This window comes from Equus przewalskii, chromosome 22 (assembly GCF_037783145.1).
Source record: "Equus przewalskii isolate Varuska chromosome 22, EquPr2, whole genome shotgun sequence".
Taxonomy (NCBI): domain Eukaryota; kingdom Metazoa; phylum Chordata; class Mammalia; order Perissodactyla; family Equidae; genus Equus; species Equus przewalskii.
This window is the reverse complement of record NC_091852.1, coordinates 19,760,804-19,783,226: the sequence shown is the minus strand read 5'-3', so window position 1 is coordinate 19,783,226 and position 22,423 is coordinate 19,760,804. Positions and strand designations below refer to the sequence as shown.

At 45.1% G+C, this 22,423-nt stretch overlaps 1 protein-coding gene across 22 annotated transcripts in view; it reads left to right on the top strand.

The window, feature by feature from the left end:
* The window catches only part of TJP2 (tight junction protein 2), a 116,062-nt gene that overhangs the window by 44,120 nt on the left and 49,519 nt on the right, over positions 1 to 22,423 (top strand). For 2 of the 22 annotated variants that reach the window (XM_070590517.1, XM_070590499.1), the window contains exon 1: positions 12,421 to 12,563. The exons of 16 other annotated variants lie outside the window; for them this stretch is intronic. Coding sequence is in view for 3 of the 6 variants with exons in the window: in XM_070590502.1 (XP_070446603.1) it covers positions 2,864 to 2,923 (60 nt within the window). In the remaining 3 variants the exon portion in view is untranslated. Of the gene's footprint in view, positions 1 to 2,639; positions 2,924 to 12,324; positions 12,564 to 22,423 lie in introns of those variants that run through there. 4 more of the 22 variants (XM_070590502.1, XM_070590501.1, XM_070590513.1 and 1 more) reach the window with 4 other exon arrangements.

Here is a 22,423-nt window from a genome sequence, read left to right as displayed (position 1 = left end):
CTTCTGGCAGTTCCTCTGTTGTCTCTGATGTGGGCTCTCAAGCTTGCCCCCTCTATACTGGCATTCCCAGGGATGGGTCCTATCCCTAATCCTCTCTTGCCTCAGTCTGCTTTGTGTCTGTACCGTCTCATCCTCTCCCATGACTTCAACTTTCTTGAGACATTGATGATTCCCGCATCTCTTCCTCCATCCTCCATCGCTCAGCCCAAATACTCCTCAATGCCTAGCACAGAGTAGACATAGGGACATCTCCATCTGGACTTCACAGAGTCCTTAAACCCAATCAGTCCGTAACTAAATTCACCATCCTCCCCCAAACCCCTCCCAAGATGTGCTCCCACGCCTGTGTTCTCTGTTTTGGTAACCAGCACTGTCAGCTACTTAGTTAAGTAAGCCAGAAACCTAGAGTCACCTTAGACTCACTTCCCTCTTCCTTTCCTCTACCTAATCGAGCAGTCATCCAGCCTGCTGGTTACACTTCCTTAATTTCTTTTGAATTGTCTCTTTTTTTCTGACACTGCCTGACTTCATAGCCACATCATCTCTCACCAGCATGCCTACAAAAATGCATCTTTTGCTGGTCTTGTCATTCTTACGGACACTCCTCCCCCCAACCTCCACCTGCCAAATCTGTCTTCCAAGAGGCCAACGGAGTGATCTAAGGCCAATCTAATCCCACCTCCACTGTGTTCACAGCCGAGCACAGCCCCTGCTTGCCTGGGCAGCCTCACCTCCTGGCACCTCAACAGCAAGCCTACTGTCCCTTTATTCCTTGTTTTGCCACTTGCTATTTATTCTCTTCACCTGGAAAGCTTTTCCACCTCTTTCTGTCTCACAAACTCCTTCCTGCCTGTCCTTTAGAATGCGTAAGCAACCCTATCTCTAGAAAGCCTTCTCTGAACCCCAATCCCCTAGTGTGGGTGAGAAACCCCTCCTGAAAGCCCTAGACTACCCTGAGCCTGCCAGCAGTCTCAGCACTTACACAGTTTCTTATTATTTCCTGATTGTCTACAGCAATAGACTGAGCTCCCTGAGGGGAGAGCCTAAGCCTTTTATCAGAGGGTTCTGGCTTGACAGAAGGTGTTCAGTAATTACTTGTTGGATGGAAGTTCTTTGGAGAAACAAATTCTAGGGGTGGGTCCCAATGTGCAACCCCTCTTGTGAAAAAGATGTACTATAAATTGCTTCTCCAAAGAGTTGTATTGATTTATACTGCCACCAGCAATGCTAGTGTATCACGTTTTTCAACAACTATTTATTGAGTGTTACTATATGTCAGGCATTGTGCTAGAAGGATAGGATTTCTACTATGTAAGTATTTCCTCATTTGGAGCAGTGTAGTCCAACAGAACTTTCTGCGATGATGGAAATATTTTATAGCAACGCTGTCCAAAAGGTAGCTATTATCCACATGTAGCTACTGACCGAGCACTAGAAATGGGACTGAATTTTTCTCTTCCTTTAATTTTGATTTAAATTTAAATGTATTAAGTACCTGCATGTAGCAAGTGGTTATCATGTTGGACAGCGGAAACTCTAGAGAGAAAAAGGAGATCACTTAGCATTGCTACATTCTGGGTTCCTTCCTTTTTAAATGCTTACTGGGCGAAGCTCAGTTCACAGATGCTGTCATTGTTATTATTAGGCAACACCACCTAACCTGGGAAACAAAATCAGTGCTTACGTCAGGCGAGTAACACCTTGCACCAGGAATACAACCGAAACACCTAAGTCTGGAGACTTGAGGGAAGTGGGAAATGTTAGGCACAGCCCTTTTTATTCAGAGGCGTGCACTTAGCTACTGCAAAGGAGACCAGAAGCCTAACACTTTCAGAGAGGCATCTGCTGGACTTGTTTTTCCACATAAACTGCCAAACTTGTTTTGATTAGGCAGGAAGTGAAGCAACTTTTCAGGCAGAGAGCCCGGCATCTGTATCTTGTCAGCGGCTCGGACCAGACCTCTTCACCTTTTCCCTTCAACTTGTGAGCCTAGGCCGTTTTGCTTTTCCAGTTAAGGGAAGAGCAGGGTGCACCGCACTTGTCTCTTACAACGCGGTTTCCTTACATTTCACACCCAACGTTATATTTTCAATCAGTGTACTTGTTTTGATTCTCCAAATAATTTACATGCTCTAAAATAAGGAAGCTTTTCTTTATCTGGCACAGAGAAATGTGGGGTACAGTGCCGTGTACGTGTTGGCTGGCCGGGCAGGCTTCCAGGCAGGGCAGAAAACTTTGAGGTTTCCCCTTTGCAGACAAGAGGCTCTGCAAATCTCTCCAAAAAGTGCTGGTACAAAAAGTGTTCGCATCCTCCCATTGGATGCGCACGCGACCTCACGGGAAGAAGCCGCGGACCCGCAGGCTCGCGTCCGCACTTGCAACTCGTGGCGCTGTCCCGGGCGCGCGCTCGGAGCCGGACCTGCTGGCCCCAGCGCGCGTCGCGGAGCGAACCATTGGGCCGGCCGGGGGGGGGGGGGCGGGCTCAGGCGTGGAGGCCGCGGGATGCTGGGGCCTCGGGGTCCCTCTGCAGCCGCCGCGCCCCCGCCGCCCCTGGCCGGAAGTCGCGCGGGACCCGGGGGCGGCGGGGGCGCGGCGCTGGCGGGCCCTCCTCCCGGGCGGCGCGGGGGTGGTAGCGGCCCATTTGAGAGTTTCCCGGGCCGCGGCCCGCGGAGAGGCGCTGTGGCCGGCGGGGGGCGGGCCCACGCCGGCGCCGCGGGAGGAGGGACAAAGGGGTGGGTCCCCGCGGGCCGGCGCTCCCGCAGACCTGGCGGCAGGTCCGAGGACTGACCAGCCTCGCGGAGGAGGAGGAAGGAAGAGGAGCAGGGCGCCGGACCCGCGCGCCCACACCGGACCCGCGCCCGAGATGCCGGTGGGAGGAGATCGCGGGTTTCCACCCCGGCGGGAGCTGTCAGGTTGGCTCCGAGTAAGTTCCCTCTTGAGTCCGCTCCTTTGGGAGCAGGGTCGCGAGGAGTGAGGGTGGGAGCGCATGGTGGCCTTCCCTGAGGTGCTCTGGGTAGCTGGGATTCTACCCGGAGGTGGGGCTGAGGGCAGGGGGTAGGTTTCACCGGAGGGGGATGGTGGCTCGTGGCCTCCAGGGCTCCTGGATCCTTTTCTCTGCTCCCTAGAGTCACTTGGGTTTCAGGTTAAGCCGCGAGTAGGGAGAACTGTCTTGAACCCTGTTCGGAATCTCTGCTACGCTGGAGGCATCTCGTTGTGCCTCTGTGTCGCCTGCTGTATGCCTTTGTGTTTTCTTTCTCTGCTTAATGCAGAGTTACGGACGTGTGTGCTTGAGACAGACTGACAACTTGAGACAACTTGAGACAGACTGACACCAGATTCTCGTTTTCCCTTTGAATCAGCTGCCTCTGCAATAGTATAAGTAAAAGTTATTTTCAGTAGGGAATGGAGACGGGGTTGGGGAAGAAGTTAGGAAAAAGCAGTGATGAATGCTTTCTCCTCTGGTGTTATCTTACCTGTCGCGGGTGCCTTTTACGTTTTCATTTGTCAAGTTTCCGCTTTTACACAGCGGTGTAAGTTACAAATATTCAGGGTTTGGACTAAAGGGTTTTAGCATTCTTGAAATGTGGACGGCTTGGGAGTGAATACTCCGGGGCTTAGTAATGGAATACAGCCTCCCACCTCTATTTTAGCGTCAGTTCTTAGGCGGCGCTGCTTTCCTGGCAGCTGTTTGGCCTGAGTGATGGTTGTGGTTTCGCAGGAGCTCCCAGCGGAGACTCAGCCAGTCATAGAAACTGCCCTGCGATTGCAGCCCCTCTGTCCGCTTGGGGAATCCTAGCAGAGAAGGAGAGAGGCCCTTTTCTTCAGATCTTAAGGTGTGGTGACAGTTACTTTGGGAGAACAGGTCCATCTTTGTCAGGGTCGTTCCTGGGAGAGACACCAGTGAATAATGTCTACACGCTCCGCTCACCTGGGAGGAGAGGTTTAAAGTGAGGAGTTAGTAGGAGTAATTGCGTTTGTAGTGAAGTGCCATTTAATGTCCTGTCCAAGAGAATGAAATTTGATTATTCAATAAGTTTTCGTGAACAGTTTCACTTCCGTGTGGGAAATACAAATGGTTAGAGCGTGCCTCTGCCGCACAGTCTTATTGGGGAAGCCTGCAAATAATTAAGACCGATGAGTTCCAATTAGACATATGGACAGGATGCTGTAGCTTCCCCTCTCTGGGGAGGTGAGAGAAGAAGATGCTTTACTAAGGCAACAGAGGCTTTTTAGGTGTTTCTTGAGCGTTTTCAGACCGGTTGCCAGAGATTGATGAAGGGATGTTTTTTCCCCCTGAAATGCTGTTGGCACCCTTTTCAGGACCCTGCAGCTAATAGCTTAACCAGCAGCCACTTGTGCCGGTCACTGTGCGGAGACACGAGATGAGGGAGACTCATTTCTGCCTTTAGGAGTCTGTTAGGTCTGAACATTTTAGACTGTGTTTTGGAGACTCTGCAGACTCTCTGCAGGGATTCTTGGGGCTGAGGGAGGGAGTGTGCAATACAGAAACACAGCAAAGGGTGGGGTTGTCCTGGAAGCACTCCCTTCAGGGGCTCTTGCTGGGAAGAAAGTGTAAGCCGGTATGGAAGATGGGGCTCATAGCGCGTCCACCTCAGGGGGTTGAGCGAGGACTGAAAGAAGTGACGTGCGATGCTTGGCATGTAGTGGGTGCTAAGTAAACAGTAACTAATAACATGAAGCAAAACTGGTGCTGAAAACTAAGCGCTGGGTCCTGGGGTTGGTAAGGGACGTGGGATCTAGAAGTACAGGCAGGAGGTGCCAGGTAGATGTCAAGGCAGGAGCTAAGGGAAAGAGAAAGAGTTGCTCACACTCTCTGGAAAGACTTCGAATGCCAGTAAGAGAAGCTTAAAACAGAAAGTTATAGAAATCTCTAATGTATTAATCACTTGACTTTTCCTACAAAGACGTGAGCCTGTTTCCCAGTAAACACTCCCCTCCACCCCCTGCACAGGGAATATGACTATTTTTGAGGCCCTCATATGCTAAGACCAATTAATTTTTACGTCACCCCCTGGGGAATTCCATTTGCAAGGACTTCTGCCTACTTTTGTTTAACTTTTGATCTGGTTTCTTGTACACTGATAAAAGGTCGCAGCCAACCATTTATTTTCTGCAGAAGAGCCTGAGAATGCAGGGAGCCCATAAAATTCTTACAGGGACTTTTGAGTTAAGCAAGGTTTTCTTTCCTGAAGAAGGTTTTCTTTTGAGCAGGCAGATAAGTTCTTGAAACTAGGCGGGGCCCCTTCAGTCCTGTGTACTGTAGTTTTAAAAAGTCACCGGGAGTGGCATGAGGTGTGGGAGTGGTGGGGGTGGGGTGAAGAATTAGGAAGGCTTAGTAATCACTGCTGAAACTGTCAACAGACTTCTACCAAGAATATGAGCCATCAGGGAATTCCTTGCTTAATCCCTAAAATAAATCCCACAAAGGAGTGTGATCACAGATTCATTTATCCAGGTCGAGAGCTGACTCCCTATAAAATGCCTCATTGATTAGACTGCAGGAATAATTAGGAGGCCAGCAGTTGCTGGCCAGAATGGACCAGCCAGCCTTGGTGTTGAGGGGCATTTTCCATGGAAAGTTGGGTGAGCGGGCAGACTGATTATCTTAGATATTTCACTGAGTTAGTTTCTTGATCCTAAACCCAAGGGTCAGGGTCAGAAACAGACTCAGAGGTCAGATTTCCACCTAAATCAATGTTTATGTGAACTTTTTTAAGGTTAAAAAAGAAATCTTCCCTAAAACTCTTTAGGGCCTACTTCACCCCCACAGGAATTTTTGTGATGACCTTTGTTAGTAGAAGCCCATATAGCTAGCAAATTTTTGAGGGCCTGAAGTGGTGTTCCCATTCAAATGTCAATGGAGAAAAGTTACGGGTCCCAACATGGGTATTGGCAATAACTAGTTCCGGTTTTGAAGGTCCCCTAGGAAAGCCGTCGATGAAGCTTGCGGGCCACCCACATCATCGAGTGACAGGCAGAATTCTGAGTCACAAAGTGCCTGCTCCCGCTTTCTCAACTTGATTAGGAAACGCTCTTCTTAGAACGTGGCGACTGCCTGGCAGAGCCGAGGAAAGCCTGCACGGGCCTTCCCATGAAGGTGACGGTTTCATTTTGGTATTTAAAGGACTAGTGCTGCCACCATCCAGCCGGCCATGGCCCCCAAAGCTTCATCAGCCTCAGTAATCTCTGAGCTCAGAAGAGAGACTAAGGGCTGTCCTGTTGAAAAGATACCTAATAAGTTAGCTAAACATTTTCTCTGCCTTTTTTGCTGTCCCCAAGGAGTGCTGTACAGGTAGATAACAGGTGGCACACGGAGGGCTATATACTATTTTTCGATTACTGTGCATGAATGTTGTTCCTTAGGAATGAAAAACATAAAGGCAGCCACCAAACTTCATTTATTTCATGGATGGATGGCTTAGAATGAGGCAAAAATAAGTATCAAGTAAAACAGTGAGTTTAAGAAAAATAGTAAATTATTGGGATGAGCAGTATGAAAATAAGGCAGAAATTGTGAATGTAGCTCTTGAAATCTGAGATTTAGGAAATACTACTTAAATGATGAGTGTGACATTTATTATGGAAAGCTAGCCATGCCTTGACCACACCTTCAGGAAAGTCGGACACAGAATGGCCCAGAAAAGGCAAGAACGTCGGATTTGATGGACTTTGTGCCTTAACATGTGCATCTTGCTCTTGTCCACCCCGCTTTCTTATCTCTTATTGCAAACAGTGTTTGTGAAGCTATTTCATGTGTGGCCCAATTCTCATTCCTTTCTCTGCTTCTCACAAGCCATTCTGCAATTTTTTTTTTTTTTGAGGAAGATTAGCCCTGAGCTAATATCTGCTGCCAATCCTCCTCCTTTTCCTGAGGAAGACTGGCCCTGAGCTAACATCCATGCCCATCTTCCTCTACCTTATATGTGGGACACCTACCACAGCATGGTGTGCCAAGCGGTGCCATGTCCACACCCGGGATCGGAACCGGCGAACCCTGGGCCACTGAAGCAGAACGTGTGCACTTAACCACTGCGCCACCAGGCGGGTCCCCATTCTGCAATTTTTAAGGTCTGTTGGTATGATATTTGTGATGTGATAGAGTGAAGAGGGAGGGAATATTTCGGCACTACTGAGGGACATCGCTTGTCATCGAGTACATTTCGCTCATGGTCCATTGGTGCTCCAGAATGGAGAGAGCCAAGTGGCCTTACACGTGAATGCATTTAGCTTTTTAAAAAGTGTTTCAAAAGGGGGCCAATTAGAAAAATTTTTTTTTTCATGTAGCTTATACTGGGCTGTAAATAGGCTTTAACCAGGATTCTCATAGGAACTGGAAGTCTTGAGGTAGAAAAAAAAGTAACCCTCTCTTGACCTAGAAAAATGAGCAGTTGACGTTCACGTTGATGGTAGGTAAATAAAAGCAGAATAGAAAACACTTTCAGAGAGCAAAATCACTAATTGTGTGTCTGTGCACACCGTTTATGAGAAATCCTAAGCCTTCAATTAGTAACTTGTACTTTAGTCACTTTAAATCAGTACAGATATTTGTTTAGTGCCTCTGCCAGATGGTTAAAGTTAAATCAGGTCTTTAACCTTAAAACATAATGCAGGGGTCTGACCCTGCGGCCGAGTGGGTAAAGTTCCCCGAGGTCTGCTTTGGTGGCCCGAGTTCGCCGATTCGGATCCCAGTGCACACCTACTCCTCTCATCAGCCATGCTGTGGAGGCGTCCCACTTACAAAGTGGAGGAAGATTGGCACAAAGGTTAGCTCAGGGTGAATCTTCCTCACCAAAAAAAAGAAAAGAAAAAACCCCATAATGCAGCTTTCCTTAGTCACTTATACACTATTGTACATTGCAGACCATAGCAATATACATTTTTGTAATAATGTTTAATTTTCAGACTAATATTTAGCCTAGTTAGAATACTCATGGGTTATAGTTTCTATTTATATTTCTCTTCTCCCGACACGGTATGTGTGTAGGGGGAGGTTTAGGGGCTGGCGGAATGATAGTGGAGGTGAATGCATACTTTTGATAGATCCTTCGTGGATATAATATTTGTCTGTGTTTTAAGAAACTGGACTCACCAGGAAACTTCAAATTATAATGTTAATTATGGCAGAGATCTCATGTCACATCCTTGAATACAAATGTTTACTAAATTTTACCTATATGCATATGTAAACACGAACTTAAGAATTCAGAATTAATATGGTAATTATTATTTCTATTGTAGGCTTTAATCAGCCATATGAAATATATGCATTATAGTCACAAGAAAAATGGGATCATCTTTCGAAACTTTAATTATAGTTTGCCTCATCTGATAGGCACCCTGCATAAACATGGGGCTAAATATATTGTTATATATTTATAGTTAGTGACAAGTCAGAGGTGTTTGGAGGGAATATATATAATACATTGTGGGAGAGAATTATTGGGATAGTTAATCTTGCTGGTAGGTAACCGTTAATAGGCTGTACTTGATACATAATGATTAAAATCCAATTATATCTTTGCCGTTGTATTAGAGAAAGCTTTGATAGAGAAGAGAGAACACCGCAGATCCTCTAGATTTTGTCACTTGAGTTGAAGGTGAACCGGGGAAATAATGCTTTCTAGTCATCAGTGGGAATTTACTGAAGTCTCCTAGAACCTTTGTTTTTCCCAGGAGGAAATAATCTTCCGAATGTAGCTGCTTGTTTCTGTTGGTTGAGAGGCATTTATCATCAGAGTTTTAAAGGAAGTGTTTCCAGTTCTAGGTTGTGGGGTTTCTTTTATGCCCTATGTAGCAGCGCGCATCTGAGACCCCCCCCCCGGGTGGGTGGAACTCTTGGATGGGGAGGGAGTGTAATGTATGCTGTGAGAGGTGACTGGCCCATTCTCAATCCGTGGAAGACTGTTCCCAAGTATATCTGGCAAAGCAGAATGACATTATTTGAGGAAACTAATTTAGCAAAACTAACCATTTCTCTTTTTGAAAAGAATGAAGGAACTTCCTGGTGAGCTCATTTTTAGAAGCCGAGTTCCTCCCTTACCCTTCTACACTCAGGCTGAATCAATTGCCCTCTTGGCTGTGATTGGTCACTGTGCTCATGCCAGTATTTATTGGAGCCCTTATCACGTCTGCCACATGCCAGTCACTTCCCCTCAGTCACTTCCCATCAGCCGTGAGCCCCTCCCTGGTCTGAGTCATCTTGGTCACCCCAAAACTGACAGGGCACCAAACATGTCCACTAAGTATTTACCATATAGAGCCAACTTGATTTGGGGAAGGCCTGTTGCATAAACTAGTAAGAATTGAAGACCCATTGAGAATTTGGAAGACTGGATTCCTGACATTTATATAGTGAGTGGATGATAGCTTTGTAAGAAAAAAATTGTAGAATTACGTACAGACTATTTCTGTAGCAGCGTATAAGCTGTACTGCTAATCACCTGGGTGACTTTAGCTAAAGCATGGAATTCTGGTTCTCAGTTTCTTTGTAGGAAAGTGAGTAGTTACACTGATGGTCTCTGAAGTCTTCTGCAGTGCTTAAGATTCTAAGTGTTGGGGTATAAAGACTAGAGAACATTCTGAATAATTTCCGTTCATTCTTTTCTTGAATTGCTTCCATGCTCTTTAAACAGCTTTTGTGTTTTTTCTTTCTGTTTTTTTCTTTTAAAAAGAGATCCAGTGGATTCTCTCTGAGAGGCATTTTTCTAAGACAAACTGAGAGCCCAAGAGTGGCTACAGTTGTTTAGTTCATGAAGTGATGGAAAGATCTGTTACTCAGTGCAGCTTAAATAATGTACCAGCACAATGTGTGCTGGATTCTCTTCCTTACTCTGCAGCCCAAGCCAGCAACCGAAACCCTTTGCAGAGCTCCGTGGGAATCACTTTCTCTTTCCTCTTCCTCTCCACCCTTCCCAGCAAAAGCTGCATACTGGGAGCCTCCAACACCCCCTTCTTTTCCCATGGACTTCTCTCCCGGGGACTGCCTTGCCTGTAGCAGCAGCATGGAAGGTAAGGCAGGCCTGTGGTTGGGAGCCCTTTCTGGTTTGTTCTTCGTAAATGCGCTGAAGATGAGCCTCCAGTTACTCTTGCAAGACCTCTTGCTCACTGACTAATGTGAAATCACTCACTGTCATCCGAATTCAGCGTCCCTTCAGGCACATCTGAGGTTTTCCGCGGAACTGCAGGCTGAGTACTTTGCCTCCCTTGGGATGGTCTGTTTAGTGTCTGGGTGAGTTTTAAGAGGGGAGAGAGATTTGTGGCATCCTAGACACCCATTGAAATTTTCCAGAAATGGAACTGGAGACATTTGTGCTTTTCCCTCTGGTGTTACTGTTAGTCTAAAAACAGGCAAGTGGTGGCACGTTGAAATGAAGAGGCACTGAGTTCATTTTGAGATCTGTGGCCTTCTTTCTAGCAGACCCTAAATTCGAATTTTAATCAAAGGTCAGGGAAAAATATTGGGTCTACTTACGCTGCTTAAGCATACAGTTTTTAGATGTCTTTACTGAAGAGTCAGGAAGAGGCAGGAAAGGTAGACTCAATTTACCAAAGAACTGAGGTTAAAAAATTTGCCTGAAACTGAGAAAATTTTTTCCCATAGAAACAGTGTCTGTCCTCCCAAACCTGCTTACTCATAACGATGCTTTTTCTAGGTTATTATTTTTGTGGTGTTTTTACGGAAATACAAAGTATAATTTACATACAATAAAATGCACAGATCTCAAGTGGAGAGCTTGGTAAAGTTTTTTTATTTTGCTAAAACACATATAACAGAAGAGCCACCATTTTAACCATTTTAAAGTGTAGAGTTCAGTGGCATTTCACACATTCACAATGTTGTGCAACCACCACCACTGTCTAGTTCCAGAGCTAATGGACTTTTACAGGAATGCATTCACCTGTGTGATTACCACCTAGGTCAAAAAACAGAACTTTCCATCATTCTAGAAGGTTCTCTCTTGCCACTTCTTCCGACTGTTACCACCCCACCCACAAGGCCGCCTTTCTTCTGACTTCTCTCACCAGGGAATAGTTTTGCTTGACCTTGAGATGATCCATATAAATGAAATAAACATTTTGTGTCTGGCTTCTTTCACTCAACGTTACCTCTGTGAGATTCATCTGTGTCATTATGTGATTCAGTAGTTCTTTCTTTCTTCTTTTTTGGGGAGGAAGATTGGCCCTGAGCTAACATCTGTTGCCAGTCTTCCTCTTTTTTCTTGAGGAAGATTGTCCTCGAGGTAATGTCTATGCCAGTCTTCCTCTACTTTATGTGGGATGCCACCACAGCGTGACTTGATGAGTGGTGCTAGGTCTGCACCTGGGATCCAAACCTGCGAACCTGGAGCTGCCAAAGCTGAGTGTGCGAACTCGACCACTATGCCCTCAGGCCTGCCCCCAGTAGTTCTTTTTTGTTGCTGAGTAGTATTCCATTTATATGAATTTACCGCAGTTTGTTTATCCATTGCATTGATGGATATTTGGCTTCTTGTCAGTTTTGTTTTTGTTTTGTTATTATGAATAAAGCTGCTGTGAAAATCATCTGCACTTTGTTTTATGAACTTATGAACCCATTTTTCTTGTGGAATTTCCTAGAAGTAGAATTGTTGGATTAGGGATATGTTTAACTCTCATTCTGTAACTGTGAAGTCAGATACACCTGGATTTGAATTATTCTGTCCTGCCCCTTCCGTGCTTGACCTTAGCCAATTTACTTTTCCATGTTCACTTTCCTTAGCCGTAAATGGGCATTATATACCCTATCAGTCGGGGTTCAGTGAAGAAAACAGAAGAGCGTCTAGCATTTCAAGGAGAAGGGGATTTAGCGGAGAGAATGAGGTGCCCACAGAGCAGTGGAAAGGCTGGAGAAGTGAAAACCAAAGGCCCACCCTTCCCTTTGAGATTTGCCCCCCAGAAAGCTGGACAGCCGCTGCTCCCGGAGCCAGGACCTACAGAAAGCCCTTCCCTGCACCGCCCCGCACCCCTCCAACCTCTGTCTCCTCAGGGTGGCTGATCTGGTAGGGAACCTGGAGATAGCTGCAAAGCTTAGTCTGGGAAACCCACTTTTTTGCCCAAGGCTGCTGCTATAGGAAAAAGGAAGACAAATGGCATCTGTTTTCCTTCTTTCTTCCAGATCTTAAACACGTGTACCCCATTGGCGCCCTGTTGGCAAGGGAGTCTGGGCTTCCTGGACTCTGGGAGTGAGGGAAGCTGAGTGCCAGCCAACAAGAAATGGCATAGACGCCTCCTGCGGTTGCAGTGGCAACCTAAATGGCCATGGTTATAATTTATCGTCATTGTTGTGATTACTAGGAACACAGTGCTGCTGCAGTCCTCAGACTGATTTCTGTATCACGTGTTCAGAATCGGTCCTGGGACGTGATTGTCCCCTGCTGGACTGTGGATGCTGCCGTGGGACCTGCCTGTCGCGTAGGCATCGTCTCTCTGAAGGGCCTCCATTTCTTCGTCTCCTCCTGTGATTCTAGCTACTTTTCTGTATGCGTGAGCTTGAGAAATGATCATTTTCAAGCCTACAGTTCCAGGTGCCTGAATTCTAAGAGCTGCTGCTTTGATGGATAGCTTTATGAAACTTCCTGAGTGTTTTCTTCTTAAAGTCATTCTAATTTGTTAGTCTTTAATGAAGTAAAAGGTGATTCGTAAATCTGGTTTACGGTGGGCTAAAGAGGACGCTCCTTTTTATCTCCCTCCCTCTTTAACTTCCTTTATCTTTTGACAAATGAAATGGAAAGAGATTAGATTTATATCCTATCTTGTGCCTCACATCTCATGCTGATAGCACGTTCTAGTCCACCAAAACATTTGGCAGTAGTGTCTGTCCTGTTTCTAGCTTATTTTATGAAATATGAGCTGTAATGTATTGCTCTTGAGACGTTTAAAAATCTTGAATCAATTTTGGTAAACTCCTCCCTATAATGATGTTACATGTGGGAAGAACTGTGTATTTCTCACTTTAGACTATCTGTGCATCTTCTCTCATTCAAATAATGTTCCCTATGACCCTGCCCGATTTGACTTCCGAGGGACCTTACTGTTGCTGCTTTGGGGTGGTTCCTAGAAACAGGCCGGCTGAGTGATTTATTGATTAAGGTATTTTAGGCTTAGATCCATAGTGCTGCTTCTCAAAGCTCCTTGCAGACACATTTGAAGCGATAAGGAAAGCAAATATTCCAAGTGCCAAGATAAGCATGACCTGGTAACTTCATTTCAGCCACTGGTTTAGCAGTAAGAGTGAGCTGGCTCTTTGCAGAGCTTGCTTGGAAATACATTGACAGAATCCCCTGTTTTATCTCTTTTTCCCCAGACTTAGCCAGGCGGCCAGGGCTAAGAATGGATGTCCAAACAATTTACAGTGGCTAACACAATGGACAAAGGGTTTCACTGTTCGGAGAGTAGAAAATAGAGCCGATGGGGAGCTTCTTAAGGGCATTGACCTAGTTCACTCCTTTGACAAAAATTATTCGTTTTAAATATTTATGTATTTCTGATCCAGGTGTCTGTAAATATTTCAGCTAGTAGTGTTACAGCCTGAGGAAGGGACGTGTGCTGCTGCTTTGTGTGTATTTTTATAAGCTACAGCCGCTATTTTTATTTGACAATATCCTTTAAAATTAAAAAGAAAGAGTTTTGCCGTGAACTGATATTCCACGAGAGTTAGAGATTAAGAAAGGCAGCTGAAATCGGATCGTCACCCCCCAAGTCCTGAAACCACCTCACATTTGGGAATTGCTTAGTCATCCACGTTTTAAAGATAAAATTCCCCGTGGATCTTTCCTTTACAAGATGTGGGGAAACAGAACTGGGTTAAAAATAAAATTAGTTCAGGCACTGCTAAATTTCCAAGTATCGTGTTTGTGATTTACTTTGTCCAGGAAACATAAATTGGCAGTGTTTCTGCTGTTTGTTACCGCAGAATATTTGCTGTTGGAATGCACTGCCTCAAAGAATAGCTCTGCCTATTAATAGAACGGGAGGGCAGGGGAGCCACGTGTCACCCTGGGGGGAAAGCTCCTCTGGCTTAGTAGTAAGCTCCAAGTAACAATTGCATTGTTGTTCTGAGTTGTCTTTGAGTGTGATTGGATGATTAAATATAAATGCTGACCTGATTGGATTACATCCCAGCGATGAACCTTCCTGAGAAAACAGCAGCACTGTATCACTCCCGACGTTTCCCAGACTACTTCTTTTGGCTTTCTATTTGGGATAATGATTTAGGCAGTGCAGTGTCATAGAAACTGGGGTGCTGTCGTGTCTGTCTGTCTTGTCTTCCGTTGGTGTCGTCTTGGATGTACTGGCTCTATTTGTGTAGTCCGCTACATGGAGAGGCCATTATCTTCATGGGAAGCGGCGTAAGCTTTTTGATGGGGATGAGCTGAATCAGAACGAATGCCTGGAAGCAGTGAACTGCAGAAATGTCCTCATCTGATATAACCTCCAGTGCATGTGTTTATCCTTTCAGAAGAGCCGCGTGTTTTCAGGGAGGCCTGGATTCTCCCTAGTGTTGGGAGGGGGGTCGGCTTTAATGTTGGGGGTGGGTGGCAGTTCTCAAGGGCAGCTCTGGTTCTTGCATTCCTAGGCCAGGCGGGGAGTAGTTGCTCAGTAAATGAGGGAAGGTGAAAGGAAGACAATGGAAAAGAGAAATTCCAAAGGACTGCAGTGTGCTCAGCAGGGGTGTGTATTCTCTTCCCTTTCTTACCAGATTCCCCCTTGCCCCCCTCAAAAAAGCACTTTGCGGATGGTTTAGAGACAGTTTGAGCCCGCATCTTTGCAAATTTGGACCAACCCATTTAAAATATGCATCAGTGGCGCTTGTGAAACAGCTCTGAGGCCGTGTCCTGGGTTTCTACAAATACGGGCGTGTTGGGGGCAGGCTCACTCAGCCTCGTTCCCAAGTGTTCAGTAGGTCTCCTGATGTTTGTGTGAAATGCCTGATCACGAGGGAGCCCAGACACAAAGTAAGAGGCGGTCGTTTTTGCTCTGTGGTAAGACTTCTCTTTTCTCCACAGAACCCAGCGAAGAAAGCCCCGTGGTTGACGAGGCGTTAGACCCTTGGTACAGATCTCACCGAGTGCTCCCAACCAGGTGGAGTGAGGTGTTAAAACCCGATTTTATAGGCAGGGAAATTGAGACTCAGAGACGTTAAGTAACTTGCCCAGTGTCACCTAGCTTGTGTGACAGGGAGGGAATTTGAGCCAAGGTCCATTTGACTAATTCAAAACCTCTAGGTTCTTTCAAGTCCACCAGCCTCTGCTTTTCAGAGTCAGATGGCCAGAGAAATAGGGAGAGAAGCTAAAGGCCCTCTGTTGATTTTTAGGAGTTTAAACATTATCATTGGAAGTATACAGAAATTTTCCACTCCGGGGAATCATGAGCAACAATAATATATCAATGTTTTTAAGAGATGTTTTTATTCTTCAGTGACCTATATGTGTCCTTTACTGTGTGAGGCCCCGAAGATTCTAAGATGAGTAAGACACAGCCTTATGGGGAAGTAGATTACATAGACAACCAACTAAAATCTCAATTTTATTATAGAAATATTAAGAGACCATGTCTTGTCAAATGAGAGTCTGCTGTCTTCAAGTCTACAGCCTCTGGTTAAAAATGATGTGTTATCCCCCCCACCCCCACCCTCTACTCCCCAAAACTGGTTGTTAGTGTCAAGAAAAACTTGTGGTTACAAAGCACTCTATTAATAGAGTACTTTTGTCTCTTCTTCACTGCCTCACCGTGTGGCTTTCTTCCCCCAGGACCCGGAATCTCTTCCATAAGGCTGACACCATTTGAAATGTCAGTGCTTGGTTCTGAGCTCAGCTGTGACAGTGCTGGGTCTATAATTCTGACCATATTCTAAGTTGAACTTCACGGTGGGCAATGGAGACTTCCAGTGTTTACACCCCTCTTTAAAAAATTTCTTCTAAAGCCTTGGGTTGTGGGTGCTACATCCTTGTCATCTTTTTGTGAGCATCCCAACTTGAGACCAGGAACCAAGGTTTCCACTCCTCTGCGTCCAACACGTTTCTTCACACAGTGTCTTGCCCAACACATGTGTCGATAAGACCGACACATGTAGTTAATTATCTGCTTTGAGTATTATCGGAAGCAAGATTTTGTTCCCAGGCCAGCTTGCCCTGTACTATGTGATTGGAAATTGTGAACAAGGTCAGATTTTAGTTTAGGTAAAATATAACCAGAGAACTTCCGTTGCTACCAAAACCAAGCGGAGTTCACTTCGAATTGACCTAACTTTTGGATTATGTACCCAATAAGAACATACCCCTGTCAATTAAAAAAAAGAAGAGAAAAGAAGGAGACAAGCAAACAAAACAGGATTATCCCCAAACAGTGCCTGGATGCTAAGACAGCCCTAAGGCTTGTTGAGGATAGAAGTGAAAAATGAGATGAAGGAAAGCAAGAGTCAAGGAGCCTGTGCACGTCCCTCGGTCCTGGGGCGAGCACCCCGCAGGTAAAGACTATGTCTTGGTAAACAGACACCTGCTTGTCAGGCAGGGTCGGCAAACTACTACCAACAGCCTGTTTGTTTTTCTCCCTACCAGCTAAGACTTGTTCTTACCTTTTTAAATGGTTACATTTTAAATGATTCTATAAGTATCTATAGAATATCCTCACCCACAAGGTCTAAAATACGTCCTCCATGGCCATATGAGACCATGCTCGCTCCCCCTGGTTTAGAACACCTAGAGGCAGTGTGCTTGGTTTCTGGCCTGTTCTGCCTTCTGGGAATAGATATGTCAGGATGTTGACTTGTGAAAGATTCTGGCTTCATGAGGATGCTCTTGTCCAAGATCCCTTGGCTGTAGGAAAGCAAAAGAGAGAAGGGGTTGGTCCTGAGCCCCAAAGGGCTGGTTTGCCTCTGGCTTTGGTCGAGGAAGGTGACTGATAACAGGGCCAGTTGTGGAGTTAGGAGTATAGACTTCCTCCAGGGTGAGCAGTAACATGGGTACAAGAAGATGTGGGAAAGTATGCTTCAAAGCGCACGTTTTGTTTTTAGGGTGTAGAAAGGCCATAAAACTGACATGTCTCTCTATGATAAAACGTTTCTGTCTGGATTGTAGATACTCTTATTTCCTTGCATTTCCAGTTTGGGGATGGGTACTGTTTGCTGTGTTTATAAGTTGTTGACCGTTTCAGTTCCAAACAATGCATTCTGTCCTGTCAGGGAAAACTTCAGAGCTCGAATAAAACCGCCTTCATGGGTTCAAAGCCTTGAGGAGATGTAGCGAGGAAGAGGAATTAATGAGGAAGAGGAATTAATGACGTTCCTCTGGCTCTGGGGGTTTGGAAAGGCTTTGGCTAATCGACATATCAGTGACTGATGCCCCAGCTCAAAACGCATACTATCTCAGGCCTTTCTGCATCCCCAAAACAAGCCTCCTTTGAGGGTAGGGCCTGGGTTCTATGTGATGGACCTTTGTTTTCAAAGCCTGATGCAGAGTGGATACTTAACTGTTGAATGACTGAATGCAATCTATTTTTAAAATCTTTCCTTAAACTTAGACCACATTACCCTCTTTTAGAGTGGGGCTTTTCTTTTCTTTTTTTTTTTTTTGAGGAAGATGAGCCCTGAGCTAACGTCTGCTGCCAATCCTCCTCTTTTTGCTGAGGAAGACTGGCCCTGAGCTAACATCCGTGCCCACTTTCCTGTATTTTGTATGTGGGATCGGCTTGATGAGCAGTGCGTAGGTCTGCGCCCGGGATCCGAACTGGTGAACCCTGGGCCACTGAAGCTGAGTGCACGATCTTAACTGCTACCCCACTGGGCCGGCCCCTAGAGTGAGGCTTATTTAATATGAGAAACATCCTTCCTTTGTGTGGTACTTTACAGTTTGTAAAAACTTCCACATAAAATTCTCGCTTCATCTCCCAAGAACCCTGTGCGCTGGGTATTATCACCCGAGATGTTCAGAGAACTTAGAGTTTATACAGCTAGTTAGTGATAAATCAGGGACTTGAGCCACTGACAAACTGGGAAGGTTGGAGAGAGAGTGTTGTGTTCTTGTCTGGCTCCCACCCTCAACCCCCGAGGGGAAACCCAAGCCCGAGTCATCGGCAAATGCAGGGGAGGTCCTTACCTGAATTTTCTTCGGTGGACAGGTTTGGGGGCTTGTTGCTCTCCTTCAGATGAACACTCTTGACGGTGCCCAGTGGCTTCCCTGGGTCCTTTGACGTTTCCTAGTGTGTGCGTCCGTTTCTCAGAAAGCCTAGGACACATTTCTGAGGCGTGTCCTGATACCAGTTCCTTACCCGCTCCTCAGTAGCAGACTGCAGAGGTGTCTTTGGAACCTGCCTTAGAAACGATACTTTACTTTGGTCTTTCCTCACAGGCGAAGGGGATCTTGACGGGTGCCTAAACCCTTGGCCTCAGCTGCCCTGAGGAAACCATTACTGCAGGCGGACTTCAGGGCCCGGCCTCCCTTTCTTCCTTCTTCCCGCCTCCTGTATGCAACAACTTGCTGGGGCTGCCGACCTAGGCTTGCATTTCTCCCCTGCTTCTCAGTAAAGTGAGGAATTTAGACTCAGATAAAAATACACGCCCACTTGTGCCATCGACCTGCCTCAGACTTCTTCTTATTTTCCTCATAGGTGGGGACCAAGATCCTTCCTGAGACCAGGGTCCCCCATCTGCCTCCTCTCTGTGCCCCAGCTGTGGGGGTCTCCTGCCTGTCCTTCCTCAGGGGGCCGCATACCCTGCTTCCGCAGGGTCACTAAGAGGGAGAGCCTTCCCTCGTCTGCCTGGAGAGGCCAGTCCTCCTCTAGACCTTGCTGTGCTTTCCCTCGTGGCGCACGTCACAGTTTTCATTCTGCAGTTGCTGACTGACCCTTGATTTAGGGCCGACCGCGTTAGCCGTGAGCTCCAGGAGGGCAGGACCGTGTTTAGTAGCCTCACCATTTAATCTCTAGTGCTCAGTACAGAGCCTGGCACGAAAGAGGTGCTTAATAAATGTTTATTGAAGGAAGCAACGATGGAGCCCACCTTCTGCGTGAAACTTCAACTCCTGTAGCTCTTTCTCCTTGAAATTCTATTCCTCCATACCAGTTAGGGAGCGATGAACAGTAGAAAGTGCTGTCTTCTCCTTTCCGGATGGCTTAAATTCCTTCGGCGATCCCGTGGCACCCAGAGCAGGGTCGGAAACTGTGGGTGTTGATTGATTGTAATAACACTTTTGTGTTTTTTTAATGTTAATGAGCAACAACTAAAGGTGCAATTTTCCACTTTTGGTTTCCCCCCTGCTATTTGCACATTTACCTGGCCTCTTACAAAAGCCATAATGGCAGGCTTTTATTGTCATTATTAAAGTCCATTTCTAATTTCCTCTAAATTACGTTTTGAAATTTTAAATTTAAAGGGAAACTGGTGTCTCTCCCTTTTTATTTCTGCGTCATTGCGCCACCTAGTGGATTATAGGTGTGTTACTATGCCGTGGCCTTTGCTGGTTTCCTGATAATCAGCATAGTCCACAAAAGGAACATGATGGGTACCTTTTTATGCTTTAAGATCACACACAGTTTCTGCCAAAAATTTACGTTACTAGGCAAAAATGGATTTTTTTTGAGAGAAGCTCAACGTTATTTAATTCAGAATTAAAAAAAAAATGTTGACCCATATCTGAAATTTCCCATTTCACCAATAAAGGAAAACAATGTGTGTGTGGAGGGGAGAGTGTCCTACACATTTTTTTATGGACTGTCAGTTTAACTCAGTTTATTTAATAATGGCACACAAGATACTAGATCAAAGAATGAAGTCTTTTTTTAAGTTTGGAAATAAGCTGGTTTCGAACATCTGAACTTTTTCTTTCTTTCAATTTTGTCAGGAGAAAAAAAATTAGGAGAAGCCTAACTCTTTTGGTATAACTTGCTTCAATTTCATCTACTTCTCTGTTTTATTATTAAGTCGAAGTCATTAGTAAGGCTCCTTGATTTGCATTTTTCTTATTTTTAACGGCCTGGCTCGGGTTCCCACATTTCATACGTTTCATCGGTGTGGGAGGTAGATGCAGGAGACCTCACCTTTCCCCTTCTTGTCTCTGGTCTTTGCCGCCCCCTCCCCTTAATGGAGTGTGTTCTAGTAGGACCGAGCCACTGTGCAGACCGAGGAGTTCTTTGTTTTTCTCCGTTGATTCCCTGAGACGCAGTGGACACTTGTGCTAAATGCACCATACAAGTACACCTTCTATTATCAAGTTGATATTTTAAATACGTATAAATATATAACAACAAATGCTTATGCAGTACAAGCCCTAAATTGTAAGTTTTTTAATCGCATCCATACATTAATGGTTTAATTTAAAGTTTTTGTGTCTCTTACTGAGAGCTGGTTAAATTAGTGTTTTCAAAGTGTCATTTGCTAAGCGTTATTGACGTGTCTACAAAAGGCGTTCAGTCTTTTCTTTTTCCCCCACAATCTTTTTTTCTTGCAGGGAAGTTTTTAAAAGATTACCAAAAGGATGCTTAAAAGTATGAAAACAAGTACTGTTTTTGTAAATAAATGGTATTTTGTAAATAAATGGTATTTTTTTCTCCTCAAAATGGCGTTTGAAAAATATGGCATTTGACTCATGTTGCTGCAGCACTGTAGATGGCTAGAACTTCTTTTCAAAGAAGAGTCAGTACACATGAAGAGGCTTAGAGATGTTGATGCTCTTTAATTCAGAAATACTACAGAATATGGGGGGAGTGCTTCAGATACAACTACATTTGCCATAGTATTAGTTACGGTAGCCAGAAATTGCAAACAGCTTAAATGACTGCTATGAATATAGTTAATAAATTGTCTACTAAATGTGGCTATTTACAAATTTAATTTAATTAAAATTATGTAAATATTCAGTTCCTTTGTTGCAGTAGCCACATTTCAAGTGCTCAGTAGCCGCATGTGGCTAAGGGGCTACCATACTGGACAGCGCAGCCACAGGACATTGTCATCGTGGCACAAAGTTCTGTTGGAGAGCTCTGCTGGTCCAGCGCCTCTCCGTGTCAATGTGCCTACCAGTCACGTGCGGGCTCTTGTTAAAATGCATGTTCTCATCCACAGGTCCAGAGGAGGGCTTGAAATTCTGCGTTTCTGACAGGCTCCCAGGTGGTGACAATACGGTACCTAAAGATGAGATTCTTCAAGGTCCTGCGTTTCTTCCCTGGTTATGATAGGAAAGGCGTGGCTTTGAGACTTAGGACTCTGTGTGTAGGCTCACTGGCTTTCTGGGGATTAGCCAGGAAGATCGATATGTGGCGGAAGCATCGTGTCACTCTTTCCCGTGTGAGCCATCCTCTGATGGTGCCCTGGGTCTTCGAGGCATAGTTTACCTTGTGTGTTCCATCACGGCCAACCCTGCTGGCAGGATTTAGCTGAGCACTCTAATAATTGGTTTTCTAACCTGCCTTTTGATAAAGCAGTTTATAATTTTATTTATCTTGGTACCTATCGTGGGGTGGTAGTTTGTTGGTATGTTTGTTTTTATAAAGTGAAGCTGTGTCTGATTGTTATGGGCTTAGTCAGATTTAAAATCATAGGGTAGACAGGGTTGTGTCTGTTTTGCCAAATTAGCACCTTTCTGTTCAGCTTATTAATGGCTTCTTTGTAATTGCAAATAAGAATGGTCTGTTTAAATGATAATTATACTTTATAGCTTAGTGTACCAGAACTATGAACATTGAAGTCTTAAATGTAATTATCTACTGATGTGTTTTTTTTTGCCTCATATTTTATTAAAATTGGAATCATGCAGATCTGGATTCAGAACATGACCAGCCACCTACTAGCTGGGGGGCTGTGTGCAACTTCCTTAATATCTCAGGTCATATATGTATATATTTTTTTAAGACTAATTTTTTCAGAGCAGTTTAAGGTTCACAGCAAAATTGAGGGGAAGGTGCAGAGATTTTCCATATATTCCTTGTGCCCACAGGTGCACAGCCTCCTCCATTATCAACATCACCTCCCAGAGCAGCACATTTGTTGCAGTTGATAAATCTACACTGACACATCATCATCACCCAAAGTTCGTAGTTCACCTTAGGGTTCACTCTGTGTTGTACATTCCAGGGGTTTGGACAAATGGATAATGACATATCTCCATCTTTATAGTATCATACAGAATATTTTCACTGCCCAAAAAATCCTCTGTGCTCTGCCTCTTGGTCCCTTCCTCCCTCTTCCCCTGGCAACCACTGATCTTTTTCTTGTCTCCCCAGTTTTGTCTTTTCCAGAATGTCGTATAGTTAGAATCATACGCTATGTAGCCTTTTCAGATTGGCTTCATTTACTTAGTGGTATTGCATTTAACTTTCCTCCCTGTCTTTTCCTGGTCTGATGGCTCATTTCTTTCTAGTGCTAAATAACATTCCATGATCTGTATGCACTACA